The following is a 16122-nucleotide window of genomic DNA, read 5'->3' on the forward strand; positions in this document are numbered from 1 at the left end:
TGCGTCATGTGATAGACAGGAAATGTTGATATGGGAATGAGGGGGTGTGAAGTATCATCTTTTGAAGGATATTCGTGCGCTCTTGATGATCACAATCGGTGTATTTGTGTGCGTGTGCGTGCGCGTGTGTGTGTGTGTATATGCGTGGCAGTGACCTTGCACAATATACTTTGTTTGTCTGCCTGCAGAGGTTCTGCGCCGTAGCTCGGCTCTGCCATTATTTTGCTCCAGGATGAATATCTTTCACAAGTTTCAGGGACACTCACTTCAGTTTCTGACTCAATCCCAGCACCACGTTACCACGGCAACCTGAAGGCCAATATTGCTGTTGGTGAATAGATGGAGACATTATTGTCAGTGCCCGTGCTTTTTAGAAGATACAGATGTGAATTCAGGACACCAGAGAACCTCTTTGAGTCGTCATTCAAATCTTTAGTACCGTTCTCTCAAGTTCAGTGTATTTCTAGGTTAAATATATTTCAACATTCACTGTAATTAAACAAAATGTAACTTTTATGCTAGGTTCATATTTATCAAATGTTTTATTTTATTCAAGAATACAGAATTGTGGCCTTCAGTCAAGTCATCTGTCAAGAGCATACTTAAAGTTGATTTATGACTGTTTTGTCCACCCTTGAGGTATGATGAAACTGTATGCCAAAACAATAGTGCATCCTTTTTTGTTGTGTTTGGCTTGGCCCATCACAACCTTCCTAATGTTATCAGCTATAATGCATACTTCAAAGTACAGCAAAAAAACAAAACGTATGATGCTCCATAGTCATTTGTTTAAGATGAATGTGATAGACAGCAGCTCAATGGGGCAGCGCAAATGGAATAGAATCAGGATGGCGTGACAATAGAAGCACTCTCAGCTTTCATGCAAATTAAACCTTACAAAATAGACATGTGCATTTTCCATCTTAAAAAAAAAAGAATGAGTTGATGAAAATAAATTGACAATACAGTCCTGGCAGAAAAATGGCATCAAATACTGTAATATTTCACCCTGTCCCATCCAATACGAAAATCAATAATAGTTAACAGTAGCCTCAACGTGTAATTCATACCGAACTGCAAGTCAGCAGATGCAGCCAAGTGATGACTATTGTTTATTGTTTTATCAAAACCTTTTGGGTGGGAGTCTACCAGCAAAACTTGGGAATATTTGCCCTTTGTTCTTTACAAAAGCACTCCAAATGTGCCAAATACATTATATTTTAAACAGTACATCCAAAAAAAAAAACACTTGAGCACCACAGTATGAAACTATCTTATTGTATATTCACAAATCAACTTACTGTTGGTTACCTTTAAAGCAGGGATGTCAAACCCGTTTTTTTCGCGAGCCGCATTGTAGTCATAGCTTCTTTCGGAAAGCCAATATGACTGTCAACCCAAATCAATGTATGATAACCTCATATTATATATTATTATATGTAAAAGCTACAAAACAAACTGACAAATAACTCGTTTTCAAATCAGACGAGTAAAAACTGGTCAAATATTTAAAAAAACATATATATTATTAAAAGTGAAGACAATTTGCAATTCTAGTAATGACACGAATTTGAAGCAGAATTTGTAATTAATCCTTTAATTTGTAAAATGATGTGGCGGGCCGTATCTGGACCCCGGGCCTTGAGTTTGACACCTGTGCTTTACACAGTTCTGGACTTGGTGTGAAAACTTATAGTAGAAGCATTATAAAGGAACGTTGAGAAGATGACGTCAAAATCCTGTTGGAAAGTGCAAATTACAAAACTCCAAATATAATTCCCATTGAGCTCAATTGGAAACCGGGTCTCGAAAGCTGTCTGCCGTGTTGTTTGAGGTAAGGCAGAATGGAAGACAAGTGCCTTTCACAGAGTCACTGTTTGATAAATAAGGTCGTGACAGTCAGGTGGGGTCAAGAGACTGTAATAGCCACCAAAGAAAGCAATAGAAGAGAAATCCCGCGACCGGGCATCCAGCTGTGAAATCTGGTACATGTTGCAGCAAAGGAAATGGAAATGAGGTCCTGAATGATGTACGCTGATGTTTAATAATAATCATAACTTGCATGAACTCATATCGTGGCAGAGCACCACAAAGGAAGTTGGCAAGTCATGTTGGTGACTGCTGAGTGCATTCAGTATTCTCAAAACTGGTCTGAAAATGGTATTATATATTTTAGACAAATATATAGTGACTGACTTCTCAGCTTGGTTCTTTTTACAGCTTCATATACATTCTGTCTTTTTTAGTTTTTGCCTGGCATAGCGTCCAAAATGTTGCTTTTAAAAAGAAACCCAGCTTGTACCCTGGAAGCTGCATGACGTAATCATGATCGATTCACAACAATCAGGTCATGATGAAGACTGGCGGATTCTACTTTTGTAATTCATATTTCACAAACAAAACATTAACCAGAACACTGTGTTTCGACTAGTTAGAAGAAAACATCTGGGCTGACTTTGCCTTTAAAACAAAGTCTGAAATAACAAAAGGTCACCAGGAGACGTCATGGCTACATTGGGACCGAGCAACTTTGACCAACAAACTTTTACACTCAAGGGCCACATTGGATTTTCAAAATTTCCAATTAGCTTTGTAACAAAGTTGTGATGTGAATGACGTCAATGACAAACTTAGACTCTGTTATCAAGCACTTTGAGGTTCCCTTAGTTTATGATTCACTTTGTCCCTCGGAAAGGATTATTAACGGTCTTAATGGAAGAAGCTTTTCTTTACTGCTGCTATGGTTACATAAACATCAGATCCAAAGCTGAGGTCGCTGTGGGGCCCCTCTTCGTCTCGAAACAAACATACTTGATACATGTGCGAGGTGTCTTTTCTTTCATTGAAACAGATGACCGAGATGAGTAAGACCAAGCTTACAGATGTGTGCTTGCGTGTGGCCGTGTGCATGTTTACCGCAGTAAGTGAAAGTAGTGGACGTGAAATGCAGATGTCTCCAGGTTACTGGGGAATGTACAGTAAAGGCAAACACGGCTTGGAAGGGTGAGTGCTGAAGAGATCTGGTACGACGCCAATTATGCGTTACCTTGTCAAATGGATATCGTAGCATGCTGAGTTGTGTTCCGAATAACACCCGGAGCCAAAAACAAAAAATATTCATCCTTCCAGAGTGTGCAGTATGAATTACTTGAAAGACACTTTGTAGTTATTTCTGGAAGTGGATGTATTAATGATGTATTAATTAACAGATAGCTTCTATATTTACCATGGGAGAAGTCAATTACCTCATCAAAGGTTTTAATAATGGGAAAATGAACTCATGGCTGAATCTCCTTTGTGCAGCAAGTCCAGCATGTTCTTTGGATTCCTCAAACAATGAGCAGGTGCTGACTGAGACTGTGGGTGGAAAGCGCATGCAGGAGAAAATGTTTACGCAGTTCATGCTTTACACTTTCATACATCATAGAGTCAGAGTCAGAGTAATTCTTTTAATTTCGTTAGATAAATGATTGCCAAGGTTACCGTGGCAATGACAGAGATTGTGTTAATTTAACATCACCGCAAACCCGACAGAGATCCAAGTGAGGCAAAATGACTCATTATTTTTGTGGTTTAAGGATAATTGGGAAAATATCATAATAGAATAGATAGCTCATGATATACATTACAAAGTAGCAATCATGGGACATTAAAATCCTTGTGTTCAATATTTCATCCAAGTTTTTCAACTTGAAATCTGCAGTGTTATGGACAATTCAACTCTAATACGTTGTGTTATGGCTTCACTTGCGTCACTGACACTTAAGCTGCTTGAATGTTTTTTTTTTTTTTCAAGGCATTGCTTGTTATGGAGAGGAAGACAGTTTAGAATTATGATTATATGAATCAGCTCTATGTTGAATTTTAGCTGTGTGCAAAGCACAGAATCTGTTTCCTTCCTCTTAAGAGATTGTGGGCCCCGAATAGGGTTTGCTAATATTGTAATTGGCCATTCCTGTATTATCTATTGATATGTTTATTTATATTAGGAAATGTCAATGATCAACTCATCCAGTTTCTATATTGCTTATCGCCTTTAATTAAGGACAACCGTACTGAATGCGTGGGATTTGGCCTAAAAAATGGAAGGGACATTCTCACAACCAGTATTGCTCATTCATCTCAATGGATGAAAAATCGGTCCCACCCCCTGACCACGTGCACATGCAGTCCAAGGTCCCACATAAAGACTGACGCACAAATGAAAATCCCACGCCAGAGAGTATTGGGCTAATGTTACCAAGGAAACAATCTTAATCAAAGAGTCACGCACAAAGTAAATGATATTCAAGCTTTGTCATCATTGAAATAGAATTCTATAGTTACAGTATCAGCAACAAAACACTATTAAAGTATTGGTGTCACTCATCTTTTTTTGATTCAAAAAGTGGATTGAATCTTAAAGGCTGGGCATGTATGACACCTTTTTTTTTTTTTTTGACTGACACCAGTATGATCATTCATTCTCCGAGGACTCACTGATAATGAATATTGAGACCACTAGTAGTACTTTTAATATCTAAAATTTCATTTAACACCGTATGCTAGAAAATCCGTGAAGAAAGACTTCCTTCTGAATCAGATGTTGGTTCGCCAATGTTTCCAACTACTGTCAAGGAGGATTTATTCATTGTCGTAAGTATCCGTGGCCGCTATAACAATAATTTCTCAACCATATAATTTGCATGGTGTGAAATTCATGGAATTAATTAACAATGACTGTAAGAATCAATCAATCATTCAGATTTTAACAAAAAGGAAATTGCATTTAGATTTTACTCCTGCCCACTTTGGCCACCACGTAGCTCAGTCCCGGCACCGATGTTGATAGGTTCTGTTTGCGGTCTATTATATAAATGGCATATTAAAAAAAAATGACTGAATGGACTAAGCGGAGAGAAAGAATGCATTGGTCTGCCTTTATATTATTCATTATAATAAGACCACAGGAAGCATACTCAACATCCTTTCAGAGGAACAATGTATTAATTCCTATATTATTCTCACTCCAGAAAATACGCCAGGGAGGGATTTTCCGTTATTGAAAACAACTTGCATGTTTCATGTTTTCATCCAATGTGCCTCCACTGACAACAGAGTGGTTGTCCTCATGTCACATGTCCTAACAGTTCACACTTGATAACAGCCAGTGTGTATATCTATTGTACACAGTGCGACATCACACTTCAATCTGACCATTGCTGCTCAGTGAAAAGACGCTCTGGGGTATCAGCAAGGCATTGAAGCTGATGAGTTACTCTATGTTTTGAATTCCAATCTGATCAAAATAATACGGAGTGGAAATTATGATCCGAGTTAACGATGGATTTTCCTCCCCACAGTAACAATAGCGCCCACGTTTTTAGAAAAGTCACAAACCAAGGAAATCCTTTACCATAAAGAGTGTTGCCACACTTACGTACCTTGAAAAAGGGACTTTGCTACTTTACTGATTGCAGTGTTAGATTGTATAAAGTTACTCGTCGACAACCCCGCTTACCATAAAACTGACAACCAGGCTTTGCAGATACTCAATTGGAAGTCGACCTTTTTTTCAAGTGACATTTAAGAATGAAGTTTGTCATAAACAAATGGAAACCTTTTTTTTTTTTGCCTAATATAAGTAATTTTCTTTATTTTTTTTAAAATACGATAAGTGGCTAAATTATTTGAAGGAAATCTTAGTCCACTCAGAAAAGTAACATTAATCATGACTGGGGGGGGGGGGGGGGGTAGTATATAATAGAGTAATATTCCTGGCATTACTGAGCATAAACAGGAAGTTGTGAAAGTTCAAAATATGCAAATTCAGTGTCTTCTCCCTTCTCATGGACTGTGGCATATTTTTGCAAATTATACTAAGAAGTGAAGCATTGCTCTCCGCTCATTTCACAAGCCATATAGAATATGATAAATGTTGGAGCAAATGCGTGAATTGCCAAATCCCTTACCCTTATCCCCCGTGCCTTCTTTTCTGTGCGTAGGTGTTGTCAGAATCTCCCCAGGCATATTTACGCACTATGGTTCTTTCTCATTGGTGCGCTGGGGAACTGCGTTGATGCGCATGCAGTGGCACTGCCTTGATCACTGTAATAAAAAGAGAGGCAACAAGGAGAAATCAAGCACTGGAGTTAGAGGCACCAAAGCAAGCAGACATTTGATGGTGGATTTGATCAACACGTCATCACAAACTTTCGGTACTCTTTTGCTTTTATTTTTACAACAATGTGTGCACATTTGTATTGTGGACTTTCTCTTGGAGGAGTTATACATACTTTTTCAACATCATCAGATTTATCTTGTGATTCTTATGTGTGTTGTCAGGAATTTGCTGAAGGATGGAGTGGTACGTGCTGGTGCTGATGCTGAGCTTGCCCCACTCCATGCACGCACATTGTTCTTCGCAGTGTCACAAATGCTTGCAGAATATCTTCAAGCCCAATGGCGCCTACAGGAGCTTGGTAAGAAGATGGGCAACTCTATTCCAAGTGCTTATGAAATGAGCTATTTTGGGGTCTTTGTGTTGTAGCTGTTTTAATCTTCCTCAAGGGATGAATATTTTCTCTTTAAAAAGTAATAAATGTAAAATTACATTATTTTGTAAGGAATGTGAGTACGATAGTTTGCGCTTGCATTTTTTTAAGGATGTTTTTTTTCTTCTAAATATCTTTTTCTTGCTCTTTTACTGCTGTAAAATGTACTCTTCCCCACTAGGGCAAAAAATGAAAAATGATTGATACAATTTCAATTTTTATTATGGTTTCGTTGCTATTTCAACTAATGTAGTCGTGATATGCTGTGCATTTTGAGATTATGCAGAAAGTTTGCTTTTGCATCTGGGGGGGGGGGGGGGGGATAAGAAACAACTGCAAAATGAGAAGCAGATTAAATATTACATTTCAGAATTTTTCTTTTTCGTTATTTAAAAAAAAGAAAAAAACCACTGACAACACCCGTATTCCAAATATTTAGACAACATATTTGAGGAAAATAAAAATATGTTAAAAATAACAAAACTTTAGTGCTTTTGGTCTTTAATTTTTTTCCCCCCAGATCTGTATTTTATTTATTAATGGAATGTCACAATTATCCATGGGTGTGTTGCAGTGGTGCGGGTTGTTGTGTGAGGATGAGCCGTCGCTGTGTGAACGCGTTGCGGGTCTGGAGGAGGTGAGACACGAAGATGAGAAGGAGCAAGAGGATGAAGAAGATGGGGCCAGCAAACAAGCCGACGCGCAGTTCCTGAAGAAGCTGGACCAGACCATCAAGGACCTACTGTCCTCCCCTTGGCGGGACAAGCACGTTGCGGAGATAGTGGCGGACTTATCGAAGAAGACCGGGGAGAGAGGAAATGATGTGCCGGCAGAAGAAGCGGAGAACAACCCGGAGGGAAACGCGCTGCGCGCCTATGACCACGTGAAACGTTACGGCGGCTTTTTACGCAAGTTTGGCCCTAAATCCAAGAGAAGCGAATCCGAGGAACCCGAGGAGCTTCAGAAGCGCTACGGGGGCTTCATGAGGCGCATCAGACCCAAACTGAACAACATCAAGTGGGACAAGCGCTACGGGGGCTTCCTGCGTCGCCACTTCAAAATCTCGGTGCGCTCCGCCGAGGATCCTTTCTCGTCCTACTACGACGACCTGAGTGGAGAAATGAGATGAACTGCGTAAAGCGCAATGAACGCTCACTGCAGCTTTACTTCATCTTCTATTTAAGCCCAAATCATGCCTGCTGTACTTGCTGCCTTCTTGTCTGTGCGGTTCTGAATTCCAAGTCTTTGATTGTTTAATAAAACCATGAATCAAACTAAGACTGGAACTTTTGTCCACAAAGGTAAATCAAATGCAATTTATTATCCACCGACAATTTGGAATAACCGTAAATATTTTTCCTTATTTTGTCGAAAGTGATGATGGTAAAGTTGACCGCGTTTTTTTATTTTTATTTAATTCGTTCCGAGATTTAAAACTAGAACAGAACTAATCTGAGAATATGATTTTTTTTTTCCCTAATTTTGACATGGCGTCTTGTCAGTCACATAATATATAATAACACATTTTCACTGTACGCCCCCGCCCGCAGTGCATTACGTTAACATGTCTGTACCGCCATCTCGTGGCCATGAAAAGTACAAAAGATACTTTTTCAGGCGTCATAATTACCTGTCAAAACTATTAATCTAAATTTTACAGGCAGAAGTCGGTTTGTTTGACCGTCAATTTATTTGCCATTGTGTTGTTTTTGGTAAGGCTCAACGTTTCAAATGCAAAATAAATACCTTTGTTTATACTTAAACGAACAATATTACAAAGGTTTCTTTTAATCTAATCATATTCAAACAATTTGTAGTGCAAATTTCATCTCTATCTGATAATTCTAAAGGTTGTTTTCTTTTTGTAGGCTTTTAAACAATTTAGGAAAGCAACAGTGAAGCTTTTTGTAGCTGTTACCAACATGAATTATTGCTCGTTTGTTTAAAAAGTTTGCATTACTGCAAAACCATACACCAACTGTCTTTCGAAATGATGCAATATTTTATACGTAATATTCGCTAAATCATTTATTACATAAATTAAAATATTCAAATCAAATCTTTCCTGTTGACCGAAAAGTGATATTTGCAACATATTCTAATGAGCAATTCAGACTACTAATCAAAAAGTGAGGTATTTGTAACATTTTGGTGGTCGTCTGTGTTGCAACACACTGCCATATAAATAAATCAGCAAAGAGAAAACAACCGATTAAACACCTGTAGGACATCCACAGGGTGTTCATGTCTTTTTCTCAGTTTTGTACAATGTATCTTTGGTTGAGGCACTTTTTTTGCATTCCTACTCTCAATGTCGCCAAAAATTAGCCCTGCCGCAAATACTGAAAATCTGAGGAACTGACACCCTTTGAAAAATAATTGTGTTTATGGATGCCAGTAGATGATTTAAAAGCACTACTTTTGTCCAAATTAAGCTCCTCGGCTCATTTCAACATAATTCTTGGGCATCAAGATGATGGCAAGGCAATACTTCTACTGCTATGACCTAAGTGGAAAAACCTGAGTTTTTAATACAACAGAGTTTTATTTATATATATATATATATATATATATATAGTTTTTATAAATATGATTGGGTTCACCGGCTACCATATTAACTGCTCTAAATGGGTGAGAATACTGCTATGGTCTTTGAAACAAAAATGATTCTCAAACATAAATGTTCTCATTTCAAACAAACTAAATGGAAAACAATGTGTCCCTGAACAAACTAAATGCTAATTTGCCATCATTGCTGCTCCACCAGCTGCTGCATGTCATCCCCTCTCACCTCATTGTGCTGACCTTCTTCATTTTCACCAGCTTCAACTCCCTGTAGGAAAATGTCTGCGGTTGTTGCCGTGGCGTCCACCACAGTAATGGTGCCGAACGGCTGCGTGATGCAAGTGTTTTGTGAGCTGGCCAGGCCCTGCAACGTGGCCGGGAGTGTCACCAACTGGAACTGAGGACTGACCATTTTGACAAAGGTCGACGAGACGATGCCGCCGCTCTCGGAGGACGCCCCCTCCTGACCCGCCACGGCGGAGAGCACCGTCAGGTTGGAAGCGTCGGCCGTCAGCTCCGAGCCGTTGAGCGGCGAGGTCAGCAGAGTGTAGCCGCTCAGGTTGGAGGCTGCCGGAGCTCCCGCCACAGTTAGCAGCTTACCGAGCGATACGGCACTTAATTGGCTGAGAGGCAGGGCGACTTGTGCGGGCGCGGGGATGGCGGACGCTGGGCTGGAGGCGGCGCGGCTCATTCGGGAGCGCTTGGGCGCCGGGGCTGCGGATCCAGGGCTGAGGTTCATCAGGACGTTGTTGAGGTGCTGAGATTTGCTCTTCAGCTCCTTGGCTCGTTTTCTGTGCTCATCACACTGTTGCTCCAGAGCTGTACACAGACATGATGTTGAGACAAACAATAGTAATGCCTCTTTTCGCAAGAACCAGACGTTTCAAATTACACTGGTCAATAACTTTTTACCTTTTTTATTTTTTAAAACAGAGATGCACTTTATCTAATTCAATAAACTGTTGGTTGATTCATTGTAAATTGTAAAATATTAACTCAAAATAATCTATGAACAACCTGACCCATCACTTTGAAAAATTAAATGTGGCCTTTGATCATAAAGGTTTGTTTCCACAAAGACTGACCAACGAGGCTGCTGGTGTACTGTTCTCTGTAATGGTCCATTTGGCTCTTATGACTGCTCAGAACCTTCTTGACCAGATCCAGCATTCCAAAGCTGTGCACGATGCTGTCGAGCAAAGCGGCATCTGACGAAACAAACCACTCTGTGTTAAATGCGTCAGCTGATGGTCCTGACACTGGATCGTACGGCTCAGTTCATACCACGGCAAATCAGAAAACATCCATTTTACTCAAGGGGATTCTAACCTTTGACCTGCAGTGATGGTTCACACACTCTTTCATGCAGCCCCTTTAGGACCTCTTGGAGCTCCTTCTGGAAGTCCTCAATCACCTCCTCCAGCAGCCCTGCGTCCTTCAGCGCACGCCAGAATGACACGGCATCCTCTGCACATCCAAATACATGTGAACAGAATGTCATCGAAAGCTGTCACAATTTTAATCTGTGCAAAGACTTAGAAGCACCTCCAACGGCTGTGACCTCCTCCGAAGGTCCCTCTGACCCCTCTGGGCGGGAGTTTCCATTCACTATAATGGAAACGACACAATGGTTCAACAAATGTGGAAAAGGGCAATTAGGCCAGCTGATTATCACAACTGATACATTATTTGAACAAACTGAGTTTGAGTGCCTTTTTAGATGAGTCGGACAAAATAGTTCTCAGTAAGTATGATGCACTTTAGCTCTATGCCACTCCAATGCACAGGCCTTCACCAAGGCCAAACTGTTTACACAATTTAAAAAATATATCGTGAGTGTATAAGCATGTGTGCGAGCAGGGCCGTGGTAAACTAAGCCTTGTGGCCAGTTGGGGCATGACTCACAAACCTCCACGAAGGCCAAACAAACACGCAGGAAAAAAAAAAACACTATTCCATGCTGAGAGAATAGATGGGGGAGTTATAGTTGGCAGGTTAAAGCTTGGGGGCATATCCAGTATACAGTACAATATCTGCGGTGTTCTTTGAAGGTCTACAGAGACAAGGCATTAAAGGAAGGACAGACCACAATGTAGCACATCACACACCCACGAGCTGGAGGCTCATCTACTTACAGTTAGGAGTGGAGGAGGTGGCAGCAGCCAGGTCGGCAGACTGGTCTGAGCTGGCGGCCAATTTGGTTCCCAACAGGTCAATTTTGGTGCTGCGGCAGGTGTTGGAGCAGACTTTTGCGTGATGGTAGAATTCCAGCTCGCCGGAATCCATGATCTTCCTGGGGAAGAAAAAGTTGTGGTTACAGTTACATGTTGTCTTTGGAGTTCCCTAACACTATCAATAAACTACTAAAGTTTTACTGTTGAGAAGCTGAAATTCAAAGCAAAAAACGAGAATCAAAAATATTAATACATTGTTGCACCTTTATAATAAAACGAATTGCACTGCTCAGATTGAATTAAAAAATCGTTAAAAACTCTTCCAAAAAATACTTGAAAAGTGTACTAATAACTAACACTAACTGACAAACACTAAAAATTAATTAAACTACTCCTTTCTCTCTTCATGTACATACATATAGTCAATATTTGAAATATATTCGACCTGAGCATGGTGCCATTGAGTCGGATAGCTCTTTTCCAGTCCTTCAGTGTCGACTTGCCCGCAAGGCAGACAAACTCTTTTGGGCTGATGAGCTGATCATTAAACTGGAGAATACAAAACACAATCAGGGGCATATTATTTTTTTAGATTAAGCCCAGAATTTATTCACATCAAAAACGTTTTTGTAACATTACTTCTTCTTCGATTATTGCAACAACTTTGCTACAAGACTCATGCAAATGGAAGAAAGCATTTAAATCATTAGGTAAACAGGTACCTGGACACACTTCACATTGATCCCAGGGCAGACAAACTTCTTCCACACCAACGTGCCTGTGGCATCTCCACACGTGATGGGGTAGAATACATCAGACTCCGCATCCACTTCCTCTGTTAGCTTCACTGCAAAATATAGAGACGGGGTAAAAAACACAAAGACATAACTCAATAAAATGCAGGGTAACTTGGCCGAATTCTTCATCATTTATCAAATTCATTGAGAACCACTAAAGAACTGATTGTCATTTTGATTCCAGTTTGTCAACAGTAAGATCTTGGCAGATGTTTTCAATACATTTGGGTGTTGAACTTCATTATGGCTTTCTATGAAAATAGATCACATTGTCTAATATGAAATGATGTAGCTGCTCTAGAGCAGCGGTCATATTTAAAAAAAAAAAATTAAATCGACGGACTGGTACCAGTCCAAGGCCCTGGAGTTGGGGACCACTGCTCTAAATGGCTAAATGTACATATTAATAAACAGATAATGTAAGATACTTTACCGATGACTGCTTCTTCATTGGACAAGGGATCTGATTTACTCGTATCATCGGTTTCCACTTGAGTGACTGTGAGGACCTGAGCTCTGAAAAGACACACAAAATGAAACAACAAGCAAAAAGGTGCAAAAGGATCCAGCATTGCTGGTAATGGCTTTTCATTGTGCTGTTACATAGTACAAACCCTGGCTGATCGATGAGCTGGGTGGTTACCATCACTGTTTTATCCTCCTCCACCACAGAGAGGCCCTCAACAGTTTCATCAGACATTGTCACTATCACCACCTCATTCATTTCTTGCAAGTTGACCTCAGCCAAGGCCATGCTGCACAACACACAGATGAAGAAATAGACATACAAAGATAGACAGATAAATCCATAGGGGAATAGAGACAGACAGAGATATATATATACGTTTGTTATTATGGTAATTTACAGTTCAAATACACCTATCAAGTCCGTACATACTTATGACGTGTTCCGTCAACGAAAACAGAATGGTAAAGAGGCGTAGCCAAGTTAAAATTACTTCTTTTATTACAATGATATTATTTTTGGACGAAATCTTACCTTGCTGATGTTAGCCACTTAGCAGATACCTAGCTGAGTTAACGCTAGCACAATAGTAGCTCCAGGTCCCTATAAACTTTACCGTTTAATTAGTTACGGAGGGGAAATTGGGCATTGAGCTGGTTTCCATCTAATTTGATAAAAGGCACAAAATACTTTGGGTGTACAGTTCTTGAAATACAAGTTTCCATCCTCCTGAGACTTCCTATAACTGTGTATTACTAGTACGCAGCTGACCCTTCTTCTTCTCCTCGGTATTAATGGTGATTTAAAACCCAACATCGGTGACTTTCGCCATCTACCGCCGAGTTAGTCAATTGCAATTTACAATCGAATACGTACGCTTTACGGGAAGCCTACATTGACTAAAAATCTTAAAGTACGCACCTACAACCCCAGACCAATAGATGGCGCAGTTTCACGCAATGCTGTTTGCAACTGCTGTTGTACCGAGAAGAAGCCTTGCTCAGCAGGCAATGTCGACAAATATTTTGATATCTCTAGTTTCAAGTTGTTCCTTTGGCCCGACTGGCTAGACTCGAGCAACGTGAAGCACATAAAGTGGCTCTGTCCGAACTTGCTTGCAGTTTATCATGGCGAACTGTGTCTGGACAGAAAAAGTACTCCAGCTCCTCCACCGAATGAATAACTTTTATTTACCAGGTAAAGTCACGTTGCGTTAACACAACAACGGAACGCGGGCCACTCACAAAAATGTCATTTGCAGGCTCTTGTCGTGCGAATTGTCTTCGATTTGAGATAGATGGAATCCAAATTGGTTGGATTATGCCGCACGTAGCCTCGCAGTTGGCGTGCTACGGAGATGTGTTCCAAAAGCCACTTGGGGGTGCTCTGTCACTGTGCAACAATCTGGACTCTTACGTCAAAAGGTCCGAGGCAGTGGACATTGTTCTGTCGAACTTGAGACGTGATTCTTCATTTGGCTGCCTCAAAGGTTGGAGAGATGAGGTGAGACATGTTACAGCAGTGGTGGACCATGATTGCTATCATAAACATTGACATACAATTACAATGTCGTTTTTTTTTTTTGCTGGAAAGATGCAATACAAAAGGTATGAATTGAAAACATATTCTCTTCTTTCAGAGATACAATGTAATGGACAAATTCTCAGACCCTCCAGTGATGTGGATGGAAAGAGCAGCTACCAGTAAGTCACCCAGTTGCATCGCGAGTGTCCCATCTGATTCTCAACCAACTTGTTCAACAGGTCTTTTTGGGGTCAAGCGTTATGGTGTCCATATCAATGGTTACACAGTTAGTGAGAGCGGTGACGTCTATATGTGGTTAGCGCGACGCTCTTTCACCAAGCAGACCTATCCTGGACTACTTGACAACATGGTGAGAACAAACATGATCACAACAAGTAGCTCAAATCAACACATTTGGTTGCAATTCTGTGCATAAACAAATTCAGCCAAAGACATGAAGATGAAATAGAAAGGTTTCTGGTCACATACTTAGAGTATAATTAGCTAATGGGCCGACAATTATTTCCTTGAAGGACACTGTGCATTTTGGTTAAATAGCTTAGATTCTTTCAAGTCGATGTTTATCAACATGTACGTGTGTAGAATTAGATGTTCAATATAATGGAAATTGTATTACTGTGGAACGTTAAACCAAAGTATCCCCGATTAATTCATTGAAATGCCTTGTATTAATAATCACAGCCTTCTGTCTGTGTTGTATCAACACCTCATGAAAGACATTCAGTGGATCGGCCTTGTGTCTTTGAAGGCAGCAGGCGGTTTGGCTGCCGGCATGAGCATCAAGCACACACTAGTGAAAGAATGTCAAGAAGAGGCATGCATTCCAGAGACGCTTGCAGAAAAGGCCCACCCGGTATCCACAGTGAGGTACGTCGACCTTTTTTGGCACATTCCACAAACCAAAATGAATGTTAAGACTATATATCAAATACTACTGTCAACATCAAAGAACTGGGAAAAGGTAAGTTGTTTTTTAAGAGTTGTGCAAAATTTGGAACATTTTCTTTTGAGTAATTTTGCAAAACCAACATGTCATTGTAAATAAAAAATCATCCTCATTGATGTTTAAAACAAATGATTCAATCATTCTGGAATTGCATTGGCTGTTTGGGGAAATGAAACAGAAACAGCATGTACTTAATCATTTTCAACAGTGTAATGATATTGTCATGAAACATTGTTGTTTTTAGTCTAAAATGACTTCCTGTACTTGGCATTCAAGACAAATTAAGTACCACTGATCACTTGAGGAATTGTTCTCTAGCTACACCTACCAAGACGGAGAGGGAGTGTTTTCAGAAAGTCAGTTTGTCTTTGATTTGGAACTTCCTCTTGCCTTCAAGCCCAAAGTAGGCGATGGAGAAGTACAGGAATTCTACCTCCTGCCCATAGAGAAGGTGAGACCAAAGGGCACCTCTAAATACTATAGCCTCTAATGATGATGTCAAAATTTCTCATAAATGCACGTTTTTCATCAGGTGAAAGAACTACTGGCCACGGAAGATTTCAAACCCAACTGTGCCATGGTGGTCTTGGACTTTCTTATTAGACATTCTTTTATTGAGCCTGACAGAGGTTAGTTACGTTCTGGAATGGGTTATGCACAGATCCGATCTGTTGACCTGTTCAACTAAGTCTCCATGTGGTTCTTGTTTTCTCAGAACCCTTCTACCAGGAGTTTGTGTCCGGACTTCATCGAGCATTATAGAAAGAAATCAGTAGTAATCAACGAGACAGTCATCCTAACTTCTTGGAAGAAATTAGCATGGATACATGATAGAAGCAGTTTTATCAGAGCAGTAAAATATTTTGTCATTAAAAGAGCCCTCAAAACCTTTGTTAACTCAATGGAATAATAGACAACATGACAGTTTCCTCTTGGTTTAATTTTATAAATGTAAGTGTAAAAAGTTATGTTTGGTGAATGTTGAATAATAATAAAAAAATCACACTCAAAAGCATGGATATCTTTGATGGCAGACGACCTAAGATCTGTTGCTACATACCAAGATAAAATATGTGATTGACAGTAAACAATTTTA

General features: G+C 40.0%; 3 protein-coding genes across 3 annotated transcripts; 2 read left to right on the plus strand and 1 right to left on the minus strand.

Moving 5' to 3' along the window:
• Positions 1–6103: 6103 nt before the first annotated feature.
• On the plus strand, positions 6104–7756 carry pdyn (prodynorphin). Its single transcript, XM_061272109.1, has 3 exons — positions 6104–6197; positions 6325–6461; positions 7108–7756. The coding sequence occupies exons 2-3, from the start codon at positions 6339–6341 to the stop codon at positions 7660–7662; spliced, it is 678 nt and encodes a 225-aa protein (XP_061128093.1). The 5' UTR covers positions 6104–6197; positions 6325–6338; the 3' UTR covers positions 7663–7756.
• Positions 7757–8548: 792 nt separating this feature from the next.
• On the minus strand, positions 8549–13425 carry gmeb2 (glucocorticoid modulatory element binding protein 2). Its single transcript, XM_061272105.1, has 10 exons — positions 13070–13425; positions 12684–12824; positions 12503–12585; positions 11995–12119; positions 11718–11821; positions 11234–11391; positions 10644–10706; positions 10428–10565; positions 10184–10306; positions 8549–9917 (listed from the first exon to the last, which is right to left on the minus strand). Exons 2-10 carry the CDS (start codon positions 12821–12823, stop codon positions 9283–9285), a joined length of 1569 nt encoding a protein of 522 aa, XP_061128089.1. The 5' UTR covers position 12824; positions 13070–13425; the 3' UTR covers positions 8549–9282.
• Positions 13426–13500: 75 nt separating this feature from the next.
• Positions 13501–16038, plus strand: tpk2 (thiamin pyrophosphokinase 2). The gene is made up of 8 exons (XM_061272107.1): positions 13501–13732; positions 13797–14038; positions 14175–14238; positions 14299–14429; positions 14829–14947; positions 15345–15477; positions 15559–15655; positions 15742–16038. Exons 1-8 carry the CDS (start codon positions 13663–13665, stop codon positions 15786–15788), a joined length of 903 nt encoding a protein of 300 aa, XP_061128091.1. The 5' UTR covers positions 13501–13662; the 3' UTR covers positions 15789–16038.
• Positions 16039–16122: the final 84 nt, after the last annotated feature.

The sequence above is a fragment of the Syngnathus typhle genome, linkage group LG2 (assembly GCF_033458585.1).
Source record: "Syngnathus typhle isolate RoL2023-S1 ecotype Sweden linkage group LG2, RoL_Styp_1.0, whole genome shotgun sequence".
NCBI classification, from domain to species: domain Eukaryota; kingdom Metazoa; phylum Chordata; class Actinopteri; order Syngnathiformes; family Syngnathidae; genus Syngnathus; species Syngnathus typhle.